The following is a 22,196-nucleotide window of genomic DNA, read 5'->3' on the forward strand; positions in this document are numbered from 1 at the left end:
CTGCATTAATTGATTAGAGAGGGTCCAAAACAGAGGAAGCTATTGTAGTCTAGCTTCCTCACAGAATCCACTTTTATTCAACCCCCTTAATCAGAGTAATGATTACTGCTCTTCATCTGCTCCACGAGAGATTAATTGTTTGTAGACTGTTTTGAGACCGCAAAGCTTATTGTTCCATTAATAACTAAGCAACTAAGCTAAGATGGTGGCAAGCTTGGAGACCTATTGACATGTTCGATGATAAACCTAGATTTGCAAAAACTGACCTACAGTATGGGCTACAAACCTTAACCGTTCAAGATCAGTGGCTAACCTTCCTTATTTGCAAATCTTGGGTTATCATCTAGACACAGCCCTTTTGCAGTTCACTAGCGCAAGCAAGTGCTGGCTAACTAGCGTAACAGTGGTTACTCACCAATGACAGTTATTTACCAACTTGCTCTGGTCACAATCTGACCAAGCTTTCACCAAGACATGCAGATGAATGCATCTTATGTTGCAACTTTACAGCCTAACATGAGTGCAGCTGCTTTAAATACTGCAAAACAGCACAGACATTCAACTTAACTTACTATTTTTTAACAATATGCTGTTGAGAGAGAATAGATTACCTATGAAAACAAGTTGCTTCAAGTTAATTTTCATGGCTAATGTGCTGGTGTCTTCACTGCACTATGAAGTGCTTTGTTGATGTGGTGGCCTTGAACAATGACTTTCCCTCAGGAAAATAAAGGGCATTGTGTGTCTTGGAAGATAGGTCTGGCTGGTATGATATGTTCATTTAGATTTAATTAGTCAGTTGTGTTTAATTAATTCAATTGTTACACTCATCAACTGTGTTTAATTAGTTCGATTAAGTTCTGCATTCATTTTCTGAATGCAGAACTTAATGGCAGCCAGGCAAGAAGCAGCCGTGTGAAATAGTCATTATAAGAGCGACTATCATCACTGGGGATTCAGACATGACTTTCCTGCCAAAGCGCTCAGAAAATATTTATCATTGTACAGCCGAGACATCCTCAGGATCAGTAAATTGCAGTAAATTGACCCTCTGCATGAGAAAAGTGCATTTATTCTTTGTTAAAGTCTTGTGTATGTGAGACACTGATGAAAACAAAGATTCCATTCAGATTGATTGTCAAAATCCAATTAGAAAACGAACAATGTCTTAGGAGGTCATTAAAATTCAGAGGGCGTATTCCCCTCAATCACTGGAGACTGAAAACATGGAGTTCTCATACCCATCCAGCAGCCTCTTCTCTCTGACAGCAAATGGTGGCCAGCGTTTAATCTAGTTCCTCTTCAAATGTCAGGAAGACAAAGGGCTTCATCTGTCACGGCTATCGATCAGGCATTATTTTCCACTGCCGCCCCAATAGATGGAGCATCTCAAGGCCCCTGCACCGCCTGCCAATCCCCCACCAGTCAGCTGGCATTAACCGGCAGCCTGCAGAGGATGCCTTTGCTTAGTGCACAGCCTATGAGTTTTACGCACATCATTACAATGACATGACAAACTAGGGGAGAGCGGGGAGTTGTGGTGCCCTGAGGGGATCATGTTGCAAATGCCAGTCGACGGGGGCCGATGATGCGTTATGATGGCCGTGATAGCCTTGTACAATGATGATGATGAGGCTAGATGTCTGGGGTGCTGGCAGGAAAGGTGAAGGAGGGAAGGCAGAGCGGCTGTGGGTGGAAGCGTTTATATGGAAGATCCATATTTGTCTAATCTCCGCAGCCAGGCCTGCCAGACAGCGCCCACGGTATTTAGAGAGCAGAGCCAAGGCCTATCTTTGCCCCTCATTGACTCTTTACGGCCTGGCAGCCTTCCAGAAGACAACTCGCTGGGAAAAATGGGGACGAAGAAAAAGAGACATGAATGTCGCCAGGGGTGACTGTAGTGGTTGTAGTGCTGCAGAGCGAGAGATCTTGAAGGGTGGAGGGAGTTGATGTAGGAGTATAGGTAGGTAGATGAGCGCTCTGGGTTTCAGCTCCACATCCTGTCGTTAAGAGAAAGCACCAGTGCCGGCCACCCCTCAGTGACACGACTTGTGCAGGAGCCAAGCATGAGTAAATGATGGATGGCATGTTATTGCTCCCACAGGTCTCGCTGGGCACAGTTCCAGTATGATTGCCAACCTTCTGAGCTGAGCGCCAGTGGCTGCAAGCAGGAGAACTACGGAGCATGTCTACTTGCGTACACCGGCCTGATAGGTAAGAACTAAATCTTTCTGTGGCAGCTCCGGCTCACCCACCTGCTATGATGAATCAGAAACAAAAAGGTTTTGGAGGGAGGAAGGCGGACAGCAGACAAGTGCACTGAACAGGGCTGAAAAGAATGAATCAACGATTGTGATGAGAAGCGTGGTTCAACAATCGATGAAGCGCTGATTAATGTGGCTGCAGCTTGCCCTGCCAAGTCGTTGGCATTATAAGTAGTGCAATTACAACTATTGACTGCTGTTTTTAGAGAATTATCCCTGACGTGACGATGAGTGGGAGCAGGCAGAGGCGTGGAACACAGCTTATTGTACTTTAGATAAAAACTTAACAAAAGATCACATAATGCACAAATGGTTGTTAAAAACCACTCAGTCTAAACATGTCATTACAGGACAACAATACCGCTCTTAGCTGCTGGAAAAATGGGGGAAAAAAGGTTGTTTAGTGTGTTTAGTCAGAGGGACTGAGGGAGACAGATAAAGGAAGACAGAGACAGAAAGGTGTGCAGCAGTGATTGGCCATTCTAGACAACTGAAGTAGAAGGGAGACTCTGAGGTGTTGTTTGAAAGTCTGGGACACAGAAAATCAATGGAGGTAAATCAAAACTTTTTCACCACACTGCCTCAAAGTGCAGCAATTCTATTTCCCACCTCCTTTTAAAAAATACAAGCTACAAGGCTATATTACCCATCCTGGAGAATGACTTCCCAATCACTTCCTGCTGAAAAGCTCCAAAGGCAGAAAAGAATAAAAAGAATACATCAGAGAGACCTCTGTGATAGCAGCAGGACTTTGTACTGCGGGTCACTGCACTCATCAAAGTCCACTCAGCTGCCTGTCCTGGTGGATCTGCATGCTAGAAAAACTAGCAGACAAGCTAAACAACTGCTAATTTACTTGTTGTTTGGACTAAGCCTCATGTATGCACATATGATAAATATGTCACACTGCGCCTGTCACGAGAGACATTTCTAGCAAAAGTTTGTTTCCATTTCTTTAAAATTGGTAATATAGAAGACACAGTACATGTTTGTTGGCTCAGCGAGTGGAAGTGAACATTTGATCACAAGGCAGCCTTCTTAAAGGGACATTGTGTAGAGAATTTATGACCTCAAATCAACGTCTTCATTCATTAATAAGTCCTCATTGGTGTACAATTACCTCTGCCACCAATCTGACTGAGCAAATCATTTCTTATCTGTATTTTCATAGGACATGTAAGCTCTGTGGAGGCTTCCATGTCCTTCCAGTCTTCAAAAAACTATGAATGGCCAAGAGGGACATAAAGCACTACGTGTGTGAATGTTCTCATTTGTCCAGGTCATCATTATACCCAAAGAAATCTCAGTCAAAAGCAACTGGACTTGGTTATTTGTCTAGGAAGATGTTTCACCTCTCATCCAAGAGGCTTCATCAGTTCATGTACGCATCTGACCAGGCTGGGACTGGTCCAACTAACTGGTGTGGAGATCCAGGTATTAAACCTCTCACAAGGCCGATGATGTCACTAGAACCCTTTGTTCTCCAAGTGCCAACGACTGTCGTGGAAGGTTAAATACCTGGATCTCCACACCAGTTAGTTACATGAACTGATGAAGCCTCTTGGATGAAAGGTGAAACATCTTCCAAGACAAATAACCAAGTCCAGTTGCTTTTGACTGAAATGTCTTTGGGGAAAAGCACTACGTGGTACTGGTGAGCCAGCTTGACTGTAAAAGACTGGAGAAGGAGCTCAGCGAAACGTCACAATTGGGAGAAAAATCCTTAGAGTGCCCTTTTAACTTACTTAACAGTCTCTGTCTCTATTCCTTTTTTAAATTCCTCTCGCTTTCACAACGAAAATATTGATATGCACTCTAACATCCAAACTTAACCTGATTATAGCTACACTGAAGATGATAGAAATTGCCTTGTAAATGCCTTTGATTATCATAGTCAGGGTAAGGTCATAATCAGACTAAGCATAACAAGATAAAATCAGCCGGATTTCTGCTCAAATGTTTCATTTGTTGGGACATTAAACTCTTCAATCAGACATTTTTCACCTTGCTGTTAAAACTGCTCTTTTATGAGGTCTTTATTAAGAAATAGCTCAAACTTTTACAGAACCGCAGGTAGATTTGCTTGTTTATCTAAAGATAGTAACAAAGATGAATATTCAGTTCAGTTCAAGTGAATAAAATGATATATAATGGTCTGATTCAATCATTGCATAATTTAGTGATGTGAGGAGTTGAATTGTGTCAATATGCCTGTAAACATACAGAACCGTGTTGTTTCCTCCTCTCTACAGGAAGCACAATAACTCCCAACTACCTTGACAACTCCACATCCAATGTGGGACCCTGGTGCTCCTGCACAGCGAGCGGCAACCACAGGGAACAATGCAACGACCTCCTCATTTCCTTCCACGACAATGTCTGCCTGAGTGAGTAACAGCTGACCTCTGGCAACACAGCAACAATAACAGAGACGAAGTGTAAGAATGAAGCAAGTCTGGAGTTGTAAAACCAAAAAAATCCATGAAACTTTTATACTTCAAAAGTCCTATGATGTGTAACACTAAAGCGAGTCAGCCTAAACCTAGTTTTTGCATTTCTTTTTAAAGTTTTACATTTTAAACTGTCTCCTAGCTCTTATTATATTATATCAGTAGTCAGATTTCTATATATCGGTTTTAGACCTAATATTCTTACATTCTACTGTTTTAGACAAAAAATAGTGTAGAGGCGGCTTAAAACAGCATTCAGCAATCACATTAGTTAATACAAATTTACAGAAAGATTATGAGTGTTCAACATTTTACTCTTCCATATACCACCCTCACAACTGTGCCATAAATATGGAGATTAGTTTAGCTATCTTAAATTATTCTGCATCAAACAATTGCCATAAAATTCCATATAGTTGTTATTTTCCACTTTCACTGAATTACATTTTTTTTACACAGACTGGGAAATGTCAATGATTAGCAACACTACTCAGACTGCAGTGCTCCATTATACAGCAGAAATGAGTGGAAACCAAGATAATGGCATGTATTATAACCATAGGACAAAATGGGTCAATCTGGTTGAAAATAGTAAAAACTACAATTTTGAAGTCAGGGCTCTATTTGAAACCCAGAGAAGCACAGCAACAACATGTGTGTCCAGTTATTGACGTTCTTCTCATCTCATTCTGGTCAAGAAGGTAAATAGAGTAAATACAATATATATACACTGGAGATCAAACTTGGACAACAAATTATAAATACTTGGTTTATTCTGAAATATTGTTATTTTTTATTGTTCATAATTTGATAGAATATCCGCTCTGGCTATACCACTGCTGTACTAGCATGTTCTTTTAAATAACCAAGGCACTTTAAGAAAAACCTTGATTTTGTGGGGAAAGTGAGTTTTAAATTTCTTTTGAGTACAATAACCATTGTAAAGTTTTCTTCTATAGGAACAGGAAGTGTAGAGGCCACAGCTTTGAATGACTTCAGCACATCTGCTCCCACAGGACATCTCTAGTTTCTCACACTGCTCTGGTTTGATCTTGGTCCATTCTGACTCAGTCTCTAACACAGTTCACTAACTGGAGGGGGTTTCTTACACTTGACTTTGATGCCAAGGATCTTCCCAGAGATTCACCTTGAGGTTTAGATCTGATGGTTTAGATTTGCTCACTGTTTTATTTTTTTTCACAAAATAAAGGTGTTTAAGGGCCTTAGTTATTTTAAAAAACATGCTAGTGCAGAAGTGGTATAGCCACAGAGGATATTCTGTCAAATTCTGAACATTAACAACACAGTATTTCAGAATCAATGAAGTAGTTATAATTTGTTCTCTAATTTTGATCTCTAGTGTATATGTGTTTTTATTTTAACAATCAATTAAACCATTTTTGGACTCATAACCTCAATATAAAACCCCTGCTGCTGCTGTTCGTAGTTATGGAAAACAAGAAAACAAACAAATTCCTGCCCACAAAAAACTGACAGGTCATCTCTAGAACACCAGTCATCAGTACCAGTACATCTTTCAGTATCCTCAGAGAGTGACGTCACTAGTGACACATCAGCCCCTCTCTCTCTCTCTCTCTCTCTCCATGTGTTTACTTTAGTCTATATCAATTTATTTCTTTGCACAAATAAGACTCGCAAACAAACAACCCCATGAGTGATGGCAGCAGTGACAGACAACAGTGACTATAATAGCTGTTGGCACACAGTAACCCCTTACATATAATATCTGTGTGTTTAGATCATGCTGGGAAAATGTATCACTGCAGAAAATATTTACTATAATAGAAACATGTGTTATTGAGTAGCAGAACAGATGATGAATTAAAGACTGATAAACAGCAGCTCATATAAGGATTAACCATCGATCGTCTGTAGTATTTTACGCTTTGTAGCATTTATTCATCAACGAACAACGAACGAACAACAACAACAGCAACAGCAACAAAACAGCTTTGACGACAGGAGATCATCCCTCTGAATGAGTGATAGCACCAGTGACAGAGGAATGACACCAGTGACAAAGTAACACAAGCTGTAGTGGCTGGTGTCACAGCAGACACTGGAGTTTATTCTGGGTTATTATAAGACAGGTTCTTATAAAGCTGTCGGCATGGATAACAACATCAGTGAAAGACCAGTGGCACCGGTGACAGTACAAAGCAAACTACAGCTGCTGTCATGTGGTGACAAAACATAATGTCAGTGTTTCTTAAGCTTATACAAGGCCAAGTCTTTATTCACTTAAAACAAAAAACAACAAAGTATAAATCAGTCATCACGCGCAGGAAGCTACCGCCTTACACGCTGCGTTGAGTTCTGGCTCCATTGAGTTCTGGCTCCATTGCAGCAGCCAGAAGTTGCCTGCTCGCCCACTGCCCCATATCTTCAAACGCCCGATCTATTTTAGCTGGACCATCTTGTATTTAGAGTGTGTAATCCATGATAACGCTTGAAATTACAGCCCACAAATTACATTAGTAATTTAAGAGTGAACAGCTTGCCACACTATTCTTTTTTACTGAATGTTGTCCAATAAACCACAATATGCTGTGGTTTCTAATTGAAAGTAATCATATTCAGTACCTTAATAATTTATTATAGGACATAAAAGCTGCTGGTTCTTCTTCAATATCAGTTTTAATAGTCAGATGGATACATCACTGTCCCACAGTATTCTCTCATTATCTTACAACCATACACACTAATTCTAGCTATAAATGCACACCATATTAAATGATAATGTGTCTGAAAAATGTTACAAGTTTATTTCCCCAAGTTATTATTATATCATGATTAACTCATAATTTTAAAATAAATGATACCATAATTCATTTCATTGTAATTTCAGCAGTGTTTTAACCATTTTTACCATAGACTGTATAAAAAATTGATGTAGCCTCTCGGTCGAGGTCGGTTCTCTCAACTTGATCCAGTCGTCCTCGCTGCCGGGAGCCGCCATCTTGTCAGACTGTGACTCCTCCTCATTTCCTCTGACTAAAAAAGGGCATTGGTGTGACGTTGGGGGGAGGGAGATACGTCCATCTGGCTGACGTTTACATTAGCTCCACCACCCGGTAGCTAGGCTAACAGAACATGTTACTAGATAAACGGGACTGGGAATGTTGAGATTTTTTTTCAGGACCGGGAGGGAACAAGAGTCTTTTTTTTTCTTCTTTTTTTTGTAACGGGAACAGGATTTTTTAGAGGGTAGAGACTGACGCAGGAGGTCAGTCTCTAGCAGAGTCAAGTGCAGGCACTCCCGTGACTGTAGTGGAGATTACACCGGCTCTGGGAGTCAAGTGCAGGCAGCATTTAAGATCTATGATTCAAACTGATATTCAACACAGTACCACGCTCATAGACTGTAAAACACCAACCCTCACGGCCAAAATCCTCCCGGTGCTCCAGATTAGCATCTAGTGTATGTGTCATAGATGTACGCTGTATTCAAGTGCGGCGATTAAATTAGCATGACAAAGCTAACACGGTGTGTCCCTAAACCATCTTGTCACTTATAGTATCACACACCACACAAATGACCACAGTCCAGGTAGAGATGACAGAGTTAGGGTGCTAATCCTGACAACTAGCCTCCAAGGAGAAGTGAGGGCCAGAGGCTAGCTGCCACTCAAGCGGCCACGCCCTTAATTATTCATAAACTTTAACCTCCAATAAAATACTTTTTTTTTTTTTATACCAGGCCTTAAATGGGTTTAATTATGCTGTAAAAACGGCCTGTTTAACATGGGGGTCAATGGGAAACCGCTCTATTATGAAACCTGTGGACACTTGGAGAACTGCAGTTTTTGGCACTTCCTTATTGGATCAACCAGGAAGTCGCTGTGGTGGGGGCTTGATTTTTACAAAGTGACAAAATGACTATACTATAATCATAAAGCAGGCACTAGGTAAATAAATACATTATTTTTTTAAACACAACTTATTCCCTAACCCAGACGTTATAATTTTTTTTCTTACAAGATAGAGAATATATCAAGCACCCCCTTAATTTGACATAGCCTACAGTATTTTTCTCACTGGCCACTTTATTAGCACACCTGGTGCTTAATGGTGGTGTTGTGTGTTCACAGATGCTCAGTGGTTATTTGAGTTACTGTTGCCTTTCTATCAGCTCCAACCAGTCTGGCCATTCTCCTCTGACCTCTGGCTAAAACAAGGCATTTGCGCCCACAGAACTGCTGCTCACTGGATCTTTTCTCTTTCTGGGACCATTCTCTGTAAACCCTAGAGATGGTTTTGCGTGAAAATCCCAGTGGATCAGCAGTTTGTTAAATCCTCAGAGCAGCCCGTCTGGCACCAACAACCACGTCACGTTCAAAGTCCCTTCAATCACCTTTCTTCTCTCTTCTCAACTGCAGCACATCCTCTTCACCATGTCTACTTGCCTAAATGCATGGAGTTGCTGCCATGTGATTGGCTGATTAGAAATTTGTATTAATGAGCAGTTGGACAGGTGCACCTAATAAAATGGCATCTGAGTGTATGTGAAAGAGCTAAGAGATGTATTTGCAATATTTTATGTATTTTATGAATTTTATGTATTAAACATATATGCAGATTAGAGTTATAGAATTGTTAGATTAACACTTAAAATATGTACTATTATAGATTTAAACTTTGAAATAATATTTGTCAAACAATAAAGCAACTATAGATATCATGATAATTAAAATGAATTAGATATTTTTCATGGACTCCCAGGAGAGTCTCAGACTCCACTGTGAGAAACATTGCCCTAACTTATTCTTGTCTTCTCTTGTGTTTCCCACCATAGGTATTCACTAAGTATTGTTTCGACATCCCATATTCAAGTGCTAAATAATTCCTATGCAATTTAAAGGCAGTAATGTGATGCAGAACCAAATCCAACCGTTGCTAATATCTAGCTGTCGGTTGACATACATTTGATAATTAACAAGCAGCAGCTGTGAAGCAGGAGACTGGATGCTGTGGTTTACCTTCAACGTATATGCTCTATTCCGGAAAATACAGATACAAAATGTAGACTTCAGGTTATTAAAAAAAGTAAATTACAAAATGTTAGCACATGGTTCATAATTGACATTGAGATGAGACTGTGTGTGCTTGTAAAACACTTGTAAACAGATTGGTTAAAGATGCTGCTACAGCACAACCGGTGGACGGTTACATAGCAGAGGGCATTATATAAAAAAGACAGTTTTTCCATTAACTCAGTATAAAGGTACAATATTTTCAGGTATTTTTATATATGGAGGTAGAAAAATATACAGCTAATAGCTAACAATCATCAAGCAAAGGCACCTCCAATAAAACAAAAGATTTACAGGAGAAGATTTATGCAGAACAAACAGACTAAACAGGAAAGTAAGGACAGGAAAAGCACTTGTATTAATTGTACTTAACAAAGGGATCGTCACTTGACTTGGTGTAGTTGGTTTTAATTAGTTAGTCACTGATTTAAACTTGTAGCTGAAGATTCCCAAAAGACTTCTTCCTAAAAAAATTTAAAGCCCACCTGCATCTTTCGCCGGTGGACAGGTTGTGTTTTTGCAACGCAGAAATTAATGAAACCTCAGGCTGAAAGGTGTGTCATGCTTCTTGCGATCAGCACGGTCAGTGCGGTGTGGACGGTGATACTGCGTATTTGCAGCCTGGGCAACTGTGCGCGGAGATTTTGATCATCGAGCCACACACCTCCAAGATTTTGTAGAAGCGCGGAATGAGTCGCACTGACTGCGTTGCAATGATTGGCTGGCTACAGGACCCAGAATTTCTATTGGCTGAGAGAATATACTCTGCTCTGACCGTGTTCAGGGACGGTGCCCGTCATCCGCACCGTGCCAACCACAAGGAGCATGAATCAGACATAAGTTGTAATGAAACCAGAATTTTAAAATTTGATTTGAACCTAGTATAAAAAAAAATCAATACCACAGCAATAAGGAAAACGTCCTAGGCACACAAAAAAAGTATTAACAACCTGCACACACAGTGTTGGTACAGAAAAAGACAATTCTAGATGGCAGAAGGGTCCTTTACATCAGTTTAAGTTTCCCCAAGGTGCACCTGAATGCACCATGAAATCCTGTTGGAGCCCAAAGGCTTTACTGTTCGTTGTTTGTTTCCATAACTCACGGGGAAGGAAAATGTTGCCACATGGGTGACTTCAGGGAAGCAGGAGGATTTAACAGTTCTGTTGTTTCGCAGTCATCTTTGAATCCGGGAGTGGCCATGGTGTCTCGAAAAGTGCAGCTGCAGACTGAGTTAATGTTAGCTTTATACTACTGCCGCTGTGTTGTGGTTTTTTTTTTATAGCTTTGGTATTTCAATACTGTGTAATGTATGATTAACAGAGATTGTATCATTAACACTTGATTTAAACAAAAGTATCAGAGTTTCGACACCTTTGACAACCGTACCTCTGATCCCAGTATATGCTTGAAATTGGGGAATAAATATGAATGTTTAGACTATTTTAGACCAGTTATATAACGTGCTCTATCCATTTTTTTTTAAATAGTTGCCGACTGACAGGCATCGCACAATGAGATCAATTGTCCTGATGTGTCCGTACGCTGAGTAACCAACAAATACATGTTCATCATCCTGCAGTGAGTTAAACCTCCCAGCAGAGTGGCATAAATTTTGCAGCTGGTTGATGGATGTCTTATTTTTCAATGAAGCTGCTCATGTGCATCGTGCAGCCAGGACTCAGACTTGCCAAGGCTTCTCCTCTGTGCTGTTTACTGCAAGCTCCTTAGAGACAGAGAAAAACAAAACACGGACTGACTGGCCTCATTTCCCTGTGTTGAGCAAAGCAACGCTCCTCTCCTGTCTGAGTAAATGGCTGAAGCCAAACTGCACATATGTGTTAGTAAGGATGAACAAGTCCCTAATGGGAATGGCGATCCATGGACCAGTGGCGCATGTTGCGCTCTCATCTCAATTGGAGTTCAGTCTTGTTTTCAGGCAAAGGCAAGCCACAGTTCTATTTTGAGGGGAAAGTGCATAATGATTTGGCAAGGAGAGTTTGGATCTGAGCCAATAATTGGGAAAATGAATCCGCCCTGAGAGAGATTCTGAATGCCCCCCCACCTCCTTGTGTAATCACAGTATACAAAGAATGGAGTGTTATTATTTTGGATAAAGCCGAAAGAGTCTCCGCTGCTTCGGTGATGGTTCTGTTTCACAAATGGACAACACGATTGTCAATTAAATAAATCCTCCTGGTGCTTACCTATGTTTGCGACTGAATTCAGCTTTATGTTATGTTCAGAGCCCCCCTGTGCTGTCGTGCTGGGGCCTGCTTGCTGAGACAGGACTTCAGATGGCCTTTGATGACTTTGCAATTGAATGTAATTTGGTTTCCTGCCTCTGAACTAATGAGGTGGACAGAGAGAATAGTGGCAAGGAAGAATACAGTCGTTTGCAGACAGGGGAGGGGGGAAAATTCTCTGGAGTGAGCGCGCTAAGGTTTAAAAAACAGCTGTCACCCTACCTTACCTCCTCATCACAGCGATAATAACCACATCACTATGCAGAACAGCAGTTATGGACTTCTTCGTTCTCTGAAAGCTGTTTATGTCAGGGAAAAGGACAGATGGAGGTGAAGCTCATTTATTTTTGCAATTATTCATATTTTTTCCCCCAGTAGTTAAATTGGTAGTGTAACAGGAAAAAGTGAGAGTAACCAGCAACATGTCTGCAAGGTTGGGGACAGGAGGAGGTTGTGCTCTTCAGTGGGACTTCGGGGAACTTATGAAGTCGGTAGAATAAAAAAAAAGAAAGCCCTCAGGGAGAAACTTAAAAGTCAAAGAGATGCGAGATGGTGGTGCTTTAACAGCCGTGTCCAAGCATTTACAAAGGAACTGTCACAACAACTTACCACTGAAGATATCAATCGGCTCTTCATCTCTGCGTGACGATGGGTGGGGAGGCACAGTGGCGGCAGCTGGAGTTGCAACCCTCGCTTCTCTCATATGTCAGCTTGCCAGGGGATCGCTGCACGCTGGAGCACTAACTGCATACTTTCCCACCTGTCCTACCAACACTAATGGTCCTCAGCACCATTAACACACTGGTCCGCAGCCTTTTCTGCAAGGTGCTGATGTAAACACACTGTCAGCTGGGCTCAATCTGTTACCATTGGGTTGCAGAGTTCCTAAAAGGCTGCAGAGCTGGCAACGAGTGCACGCAGGTCACCCGTGCACCACCTCCATCTCTGTCTAGAAGTTGATGCTCAGTGTTGCACCGGTGGAGGGAGTCGAGTCAAGGCTCTGCATTGATTGCTGCAGGATTTTGTTTGCAAAGGCAATGGATGGATCAATTTGTTATGATCCTGTGAGAAATCAATGTTTATGTGTCACACCCCGGTACTCCACTGAAGGCTTTGAAATCCCATCACTAATAACCAGTGAGTCGCTTCTGAAATGTGAGGGTTTTTCCTGGGGACAGATGGAATGATGGTGTGATTTTCATTTCTAAGCACCTACATCCATCTTACAGTAGAAGCTGTGGATATTAATTGACGAATCTCTCATTCATGTCTTCATTTGAGCATATTTTAATTGAAGTGACTTTCATGCAAACGTAATTGCTGCAGAGCAGCCCATTAGCAGAATGAAAATGAGTGCTTATAGAATATTAATTCATCATTTGATTATAATTCATTCTGGTTGTGGTGTATCCAAGAACTAGATGTGATGGCTGTCCTTAGGGGTGTAAAAAAAAACATATAAATGCACCGGGCTGTAAATTATACATAGTACAGAATGTACACACTATAATATTCCAGTCACAGCCTACTTACTGTAAGTGGCCCATTTAAATATTCACTATGATCATTATGGCTCACCATTACAGATAACTGAAAGATGAGAAATTAAAAGGCTGGCTGACGTTTTGAATCCACTTTTAGGAAACTAAGTCAAAGTCAAATTTCTCTTATTTTGGGGTAGGGGTGGTGAGGTATTTGGAGTTTCAATTATATTCAAATTTAAATTAAGAGAATCAAGGTGTGTTGACTGGTATCTCACACTCCCTGAAACATCCTTCTTGCACACTTGTTTTGAGTGCTGAAAGCAAAGGCATTCCCCCAGCAATGGAAACACTAAACAGTTATCCCCATCCCCAAGAAGAGCGCCGTCAAATGTCTGAATGACCTCCGGCCGGTGGCCCTCACCTCTCTTGTAATGAAGGCCATGGAGAGGATCATAAAACAACACATCATCAGGGAAACCCACTCCCAGATGGACCCACTCCAATTCGCTTATCGAGCTGGCAGGGGCGTCGATGATGCAAAAACATTCATAATAGACACTGTTCACAACGGCTGGAGCGCCCCAACACCGCAGCCAGACTCCTGTTTGCAGACTTCTCCTCTGCATTTAACACCATGCAGCCCCACATCCTGGCTGACAAACTCTCAGCCCTCTTTCACCTGGACCAACAGCTAATCCTGTGGATACTGGACTTCCTGACCAACCGTTCACAGAGAGTCCTGGTCAACAGCACCGACCTCCAACACACCTCAACCGGCTCCCCTCAGGGCTGTGTGCTCTCACCTCTGCTCTTCATCCTCTACACCGATGACTGCAGAACCACACAGCCTAACTGTCATCTCGTGAAGTACGCTGACGACACCGTCCTCCTGTCTCTGCTGTCAGGCCCATCTCTGCACCACGGACAAGCTCTTCAGGAGTTTGTGGAGTGGTGTGACAGCTCCTGCCTGGAGCTGAATGTCAACAAAACCAAAGACATGGTGGTGACCTTCTCCAACAAGCAGAGGGAACTGGCTGCAACAGCAAACACCGTGATCCACGGGAAGCCTGTTAAAGCAGTTGAGCAGTACAGGTACCTGGGCACCATCTTCGACAGCCTGCTGAAATTCTCCTCCAACACAGAGGAGATTCTCAGGAAATGTCAGCAGTGAAAATACCTCCTTAGGAAGCTCAATTCCTTTGGAGTCAGCAAGAACATCCTCCTGACCTTTTACTACTCCTTCATCGAGAGCATCATCACGTTCTCCATCACATGCTGGTTCTACTCCACCAGCCTCCAGAACAGAAACCGCCTGCAGAGCGTAGCCACGGTCTGCTCTAAGATCATTGGACTTCCTGGTAGAACTCTGTCGACCATCCACGAGCAGCAGACCCTCAGGTTAGCTGGTCGGATCATGCAGGACCCCCCTCATGATCTCTTCTCAGCATTTGAGTGGCTCCCCTCAGGACGCCGTCTTCGCTGTCCCTGCTGCAGGACACAGAGGAGAAGAGCAACCTTCATCCCCAGGGCTGTCCAGCTCCTCAACTCCTGACCCCTCTGACCATCCCCCTCCCCACTCTTGACACCCTCCCCTGGACACTTCAACCCCCCCCCCCCCCCCCCCCCCTGGACACCATCACCCCCCCGCCGTCCCACTCCAGACACCCTCCCTGAGCACCTCAGCCCCCTCTCCACCCCAGACCCGAAACATCGAAAACATCTGTTAATTTAATAGAATTACATCCAAACTTGAACATCTGTTCCTTTAACACCAGTGACACAGGGAAATACATTCCTCCAGTCATCATTACTAATATACGTACAACCGTTTAAACACTTCACAGCAATGAATGACACTTAACAGTTTATACACATGCTAACGTCCTAGAGCAATACCGTTATTAGGTAACAAGACATTGAACCCTTGCCCTGTTATTTTTATTTTTCTGCAAGCTGACTGTCGGCATATATTAGTCGTGTTAGAATGTGGTTCTAGTAACGTCACAATGTGAAATCAGGCCGGGTGCATGTTCTCTTCCCTTCTTCCTAACCCCCATACTTCCGCCACCCTTGCTCAGACCACATCCATCTTCACTTGGATCTGTACCACACACCTGTGTCTCCAGGACCTTGTTTTGCTCTGAAGACACACACACAGGCTCACGACATTGACATACAGTATCTGGCTCTTTAGCTCGTCACTAACTTTTTTCTGTCCGTCTTCTATTTGGTGCTGGGCAGGTAGTGTATAGTACAATCACCATCACGCTGCTGCTAGAAACAGCAGATTGCTTGATTTCAGTTTCCTGCTTTTAGAACTTAAATTAAATTAAATCAGCTCTAGGATGTGTTTTGAACTGAGAGCAGAAAGAGAGGTGGTGGTTTCGCAGCAGGTTGCAGGTAGTGACGGCAGGCGTTGACGCAACTTTTGTTGAACATAATGGTCCACTGCTGTTTGCTGTGCAGCAAATCAAATTTTGTTCAACGTTGCCATTGTTTGATGGTCTGATGTTATGACTCACTTCACATTTCCTGTAGGGTGGACTGGACCAGGGTCAGCCATAGTAAGTGGACATTGAGTTGACTTCATTCTCAAGTGCCACTGCTGCATGCTTTTGTTTTATCATGCTGATAATAATACAGAAGCTGTGCACCGCCTTTTTCTTATCAAGTTTTAACAGAGGCCGACGGCAGAAACACCAAGAACCAATCAGGGCTCTCTTGTTCTATCACAATAGTACCTTTCCACTCTTTTTATAAATTTATTGTACAAGTCACTACAAATGGACTTGTACCTATATAGCGCCTTTCTAGTCTTCTGACTACTCAAGGGGCTTTCACACTATTTGTCACATTCACCCAGTCACACAGATGGTAGTGGACATCTACATACCATCTAATCTAACCATTCACACCACATTTACACACACACTAGCAGCACGGGGAGAGATTCAGGGTTCAGTGTCTTGCCCAAGGACACTTCGACATGTGGACCGGGAGGGGAGCTGGGGATCGAACTGCCGATCTCAAACTGACGACCGACTCTCTCACTGAGCCACAGCCGCCCCTGACACGAATGTGTTTTGTAAATTTCTATCCTCAAGTGTACTTGCTCATTTTTAACAACTATTTTGATACATTTCCTGATATGATTCATTTACTGCCGTGAGACATGAAAAGTGTAGAGGCCTCTGGGCAGGTACTGGTGCTGTTTGTGTGCCTGCCCATGACCCTATGCAGTGCTCATATTTTACTGAAAAGAGTTAATCCTGGCAGGTTCAGAGCGTCTGAGAGAGTGTCCTTGGTTTTCACTCAGTAAATGAAACTTCTCGAAAATACAAATCCTGCATTATTCAAAAACATTGGGACCTAACTTCAAAATCAATCATTGTGCATAAAATCCAAGGTTGTGTGTATAACTTGCATATAGATTACTAAGAAAAATGGCATAAGGCCTGAATTCAAAGAAAGTATGAATCATGAAGTCCTGTTAGCTGAGGCAGTTGGGTTAGTTTAAGGACGGTGGGTTGGTATTGTAGGATGCAGGTTTCACTCAAAGCAGTAATAGTAAAACAAAGAGCCACATGAAAACAAAACCATAGTGATGGAAAGTAACTAAGTATATTTAATGTAGGATACTTAAGTCAAATTTTAAGGTACTTTACTTGAGTATTTCCGTTTTCCGCTACTTTACATTCCCTCTCCAGTACATTTATTTGACAACTTTAGTTACTTTTCAGATTAATAATACAAAATATCAGCAACAAACAAATGACTGAAGGATGTGTTTTTAAAGGTTATAAGACAACAGGGTTTAAAGGAGAGGTAAACGTTTCATAAAAAATGTCATAGTATATGGTAAAACATTTTTTTTATAGAAATAATATAGTATGTCATTGACAATGTCATAAAACTCATAGAATAGTACGTCATAAAAAAGTGATTTTATAATGCTATAAAAATGTCATACTATAAAATGTTAAGAAAAATGAGAGGTGAGGTAAGGTCATGCTGCACTCTCTAACAAAGTAAATGAATAGTGAATGGTAAAATACCACGTGAAACCCACCTTTATTTTCAGTATGCCATATACATATAGTATGCCATAAATGCTGTACGTCATACTATATGTCAAAAAAAGTGATGGATAGAATTCATAGTAACGTATGCCATAAAAAAAATCCCATAAAGTATGTTGTTTAATCAAAGTGATAGTAATAGCATGTCATAGAAAATATTTAAATGTCATATCATATAGTACATAAGTTGTCCAATGTCCAATATTGTGCGGCGCCTGAATATGACATGAAATGCATGCATAATATTTTAATACATTTCATTACATTCACTTTCCATAGCTTACATTTATTACTCTACACTACTGGTTGCATGGCAACTACTGTAGTTGAACCTGATAATACAGAACTTTTGCAGTTGTGTTTCGTTTGATGATTTAATGCACTTGCACGATTCTTGCCTTTTTTGGGTTGTATCTTCATCGTTTAAAACTTACTTTAAGTTGCTTTGAATAAAAGCATCAGCTGAATGAATGTAATGTAATGTTATGAGTGTCGCGGTGAGATGAAAAAGACACTCGGGTTTATGTGTGAACTTTTCCTGCCTGTGCAGCGCTCAATCCCGGCTTGCTTCAGTAAACTCTCCTTCTGTCATTCTATTCCTCACACACCACTCTTCTTACATATTATTACTTTCTCTCACAGACACCATTATTACATACCTCTCTTCTGGCTCTCACAAACAATAGAAGTGGTAATGATCATGGCGTGAGTATAATGTGCAGCCTAAACCACTTTAATACGTTGCGTCTTTTTTGACAATACACCATTATATTAAAATATAATTTGCTGTGCACATGAGTAAAAGGATAAAGTGGATTTGGATTGCAGCCTTATCGTTGAAAAGCAGCAGAAAGATCTGAAGTGAGTCGAATTGTTCACCTCTATCTTTTCATGCATATAGGTAAGCCAGTCAGCAAGCATTCGGACCGCATATGGATTAAAAAAAACTTAACTTGCTGCAAATGCTCATTATATTTGTTCATTACTTTATAATGTAACCAGAGACTCTCTTTTCTCTTAATTGAACTTGCAATTCATTTGACTCGCAGCAGCTCTTCCCTCTGTTCGATTTCTGTAATTAAAACAAAACCTTCAATCTGCCTCTGACTGAGACACTTTTCTTCTATTTACATTTATACATAGGGAAAAGTGAATTCCTCGTCATTCAACACTCCTTTACATAGTAATAACAGTCCGCCAGTACATAATTATAAAGTGACCAATCACATTAGAAAGAGCCAGAAACTGTGGGTGATGGCTGATGTGAAGTTTTTCCATTTAAGCTCTCAGAACAATACCCATCTATTATGCTGCCAGTCATGTCCCTTTAAACACAGCGTCTCTGCTGCTCTTGTGTCCTAGAAAATGCCATCCTGGCCTTCGGGAACGGGTCGGATGTGAAAACGGGCACCAGCCAGCCCGGGATGCCCAGTCCAGCGATGGAGAACCAGAGCCCAAACTTGGCAACCACCGCCCCGGGCATCTCCATGGAAACAGAGCAGAACATTCTGAGAGCACAGATACCTACTGAGGTGAGACGAGATGGAAAATGTATGTACCTTCTCCAAACAGAGGCACTAACGGAGACGGCCCCACTCAGAACTGGGTCGCACTTCTGCAAATAACTCGGGGTGTTTGTTTTATCCTGCAGGGAATGAATGGCAGACGGGTGGGATTTACATTGTCTTCATAATTCAAAATATATATATATTTTATAAAGTCAGGCACACGACAACTGTGATGAAGAGACCTGAGGCTGTGTCTGTTTACCACACGTGCAAAAATGTAATTGACACAAAATTCCAAAGATTTTTAGATCATTTCAATAGTGTCACTTTAAAAAAAAAAAATGTATCTAAGCCACCGTAAATCACAGAGACGCCATTAAGAACAAGTGCCAAAATGCTCAATTTTAATGAGTCACTTTTTGCAGGAGGGGGGAGGGGATTCGCAAGATGCAATGTTTCGCTTTTGCTGCTAATATTACAGGCATGTTAATCACAATTATGTGACTCTACACGCACAAAATATAATGAGCCACAAGTTTCCCAAATGTCAATTTCTCCTCATTAGAGTTGGACCAATTTAGATTTTTGAGGCATAAATTGATATTAGCCAGTTAAACAAAAGAATGACGATACCTTTATTTTGTCATATAGAAACACTCTAACAGAAATTAGTCAGAATGTTTGCACTTCCCGTTCCAACATTTTGAAGTCAATGGGGTTTTTCAATGGGTGAAATAAGGTCTCAAGAGATTTTTACGTTTTTTTTTACGACATAAAGTATATCAGTAAATACCCCACTGAATTTTGAAGCTAGTACGTGTCTTTAAAAATGGTTAAATGAGACTACAAACATCTCCTCGCTGCAAAGTCAGTCGGAAGCTAGTGGGCGCTGTAGTTAATTTATAGCCTAACGTTAGTTTTTACTTCTGGTGAGTGCATTTACGCTTTAAAATATCACAAAAGCGGTGTACATTTTGAAAGATTACCTTGCTGAACAAAACGTGTAAAGTGTAAGGGGCTATGCCAACTTCAGGGGCGGCCTACAAATATGTGTCATCCCTGCAGAACAAGACAGTAAAATACAAAACAAGGGCAAAACACTAACAACACACACTGCTGTTTATGGTTCTATTTGTATATGTACTGACTTACAGTACACTCTGCGACACGCGAGTATTGGGCTGATGAAGTCGAAACATTGGTCGGGCTCTACTGCTCCCCATAGACTAACCTATTGAGTGTTTTTCATGTAGAGGATTTAGTATGAGGGAAGCTTTAAGATTTGACCTAACTTTATTGATCCCAGCAGTAAAAGGATCCAGCACACAAAGAGCATGAAACAACATAATGAGAAAAAGAGAGTAAAGACAATTAAAACAAGCAGCGAAGCTGGATGCAAACAAATGTGTTACATAAGCTTTGGTAGTTTCAAGACGTTGGCTAGACTTTACTGGAGAGGAAAAGACAGAATGAACACTTATAAGTGCTGCATCAACTGTATAACCAGGTTCTGTAAACATAATTAATGTAGCCAATACAATGAAGTAATACAGTAAACAATGATTCAACTCTCTTGAACATGAATTTTAATTTCAGACAGCCTGTTTTTTGCATTAAGCATACACACAGTGTTTCAGATTGTAATAAGAGGAACGAGGAGACATTTGTAAATAATATGATTTACTACAGGCTAAGGAAATTTGCACCATTCATTTGGCTCTTAATGGGAACCGCTCCCAAACAAATGCTGTAGATAACAAATTGACAATCTACCAACAGATATAAATAAACTTCATAAGCTAAATGTATAACTAGGCCACTTACTCATTTCCAGAGGGAAAGCTGAAGATAAGCCCAAATGACATATTCTGGACTCTGAGCTTTTCGTCCCACTTCGATTGCTTTAGACTTAATATTATGGTGCAGAGATAAACAGGAGTTTCGCTTTGTTGTCCATGGATATTTCGTCACCTGATAGTCGACTGTCAGCTCCCAATCAAATCCCTGAGCCAACACCGCTCAGAGTTAATTAAACCAGTAAATTAGCTCTGGTCAGCTGTCTCTGAGTCTTATCAGACATATGACTCTTTAACCAATATCCTGTCTCATTTAAATAACTGTGTGATAAATGAACAAAAACTGAATAAACACAGTTGCTGTGCATTTTAATCAAATCCGGCTTGTCCACAGTAGGAAGTATATGTTAAAGAAAGATGTGCTAATAAACTGTAAGCAAAGATGCAATAAATAATATTTAATGATTGATGTATATGACATAGGTGGACATTCAGGTATGTACAGCGGCTTAGGTTTGCAGGTGTAAATGTGTACATTTTTTTTTTTTTATTAAACAATAACATCTATAATATATATTTTAAACTGTTGATGGGAGAAACCTTCCCTGTCTCTGGTTGTTTTGGCATACACTGTAGCTCCTGTAGTATCAGAGGGGAGAAGTTTGAACAAGTTGTATCCTGAATGTGAACCATCAGCAGTGATGCTTCCTGACCCTTATTCTTGACTCTGGAGGAGTAAAAGTCCTGGCTGTAGAGTTGGCTGTTGGTTCTCTGCACATCCATCACTGTGGGGTTTGGATGAGCCACCAGTCTGAATAATAGCAGTGTAGAACTGTATCAGCAGCTCCTGAAGCTGATCATCTGTAAATGTCAAGAGTTTCATAAACAGGCTGTGTCACTGTATAGTACTATAGCAAGTGAAAAACAAATGTCATAAAAAGTCATAGAATATGTTGTGACTTTTTGGTGACTTTTATGACATACTATCAGTTTGTGACTTTTTATTAAAAATAAAAAAATAGCCTAGTATGAACATTAGGCTATTTTTTAAATGAAATCACAGTTAGTACGGTATGGACAAACACAAAGTTTAAATCATGCAAACTTTAGCACTTTTTAACAGCATAATTGTCAACACAGTGACACTGTATAGAGTTCCACACCAGCAGCACCCCCTCTAATTGGTGTTTTGCTTTCCTAGGACATGTTTAAAAGCACCAGTGGATGTGGAATATATGGCCATTGTACTCACAAAGTTGCTCATAAAATGTCCCCTCCCAGATTAGATTATTTCCCACTGCTTCTGTTGAGAAGA

The 22,196-nt window shown here is 41.0% G+C and overlaps 1 protein-coding gene across 1 annotated transcript in view; it reads left to right on the forward strand.

The window, feature by feature from the left end:
- gfra4a (GDNF family receptor alpha 4a) overlaps positions 1–22,196 on the forward strand; it is a gene marked incomplete at its 3' end in the record, with an annotated part of 147,632 nt that overhangs the window by 125,180 nt on the left and 256 nt on the right. Inside the window, exons 5-7 of the mRNA XM_083923935.1 lie at positions 2,105–2,214; positions 4,517–4,651; positions 18,940–19,109. Coding sequence (XP_083780061.1) covers positions 2,105–2,214; positions 4,517–4,651; positions 18,940–19,109 — 415 coding nt within the window. The remainder of the gene's footprint in view (positions 1–2,104; positions 2,215–4,516; positions 4,652–18,939; positions 19,110–22,196) is intronic.

The sequence above is a fragment of the Echiichthys vipera genome, assembly GCF_963691815.1.
Source record: "Echiichthys vipera genome assembly, chromosome: 12".
Classification (NCBI taxonomy): Eukaryota; Metazoa; Chordata; class Actinopteri; order Perciformes; family Trachinidae; genus Echiichthys; species Echiichthys vipera.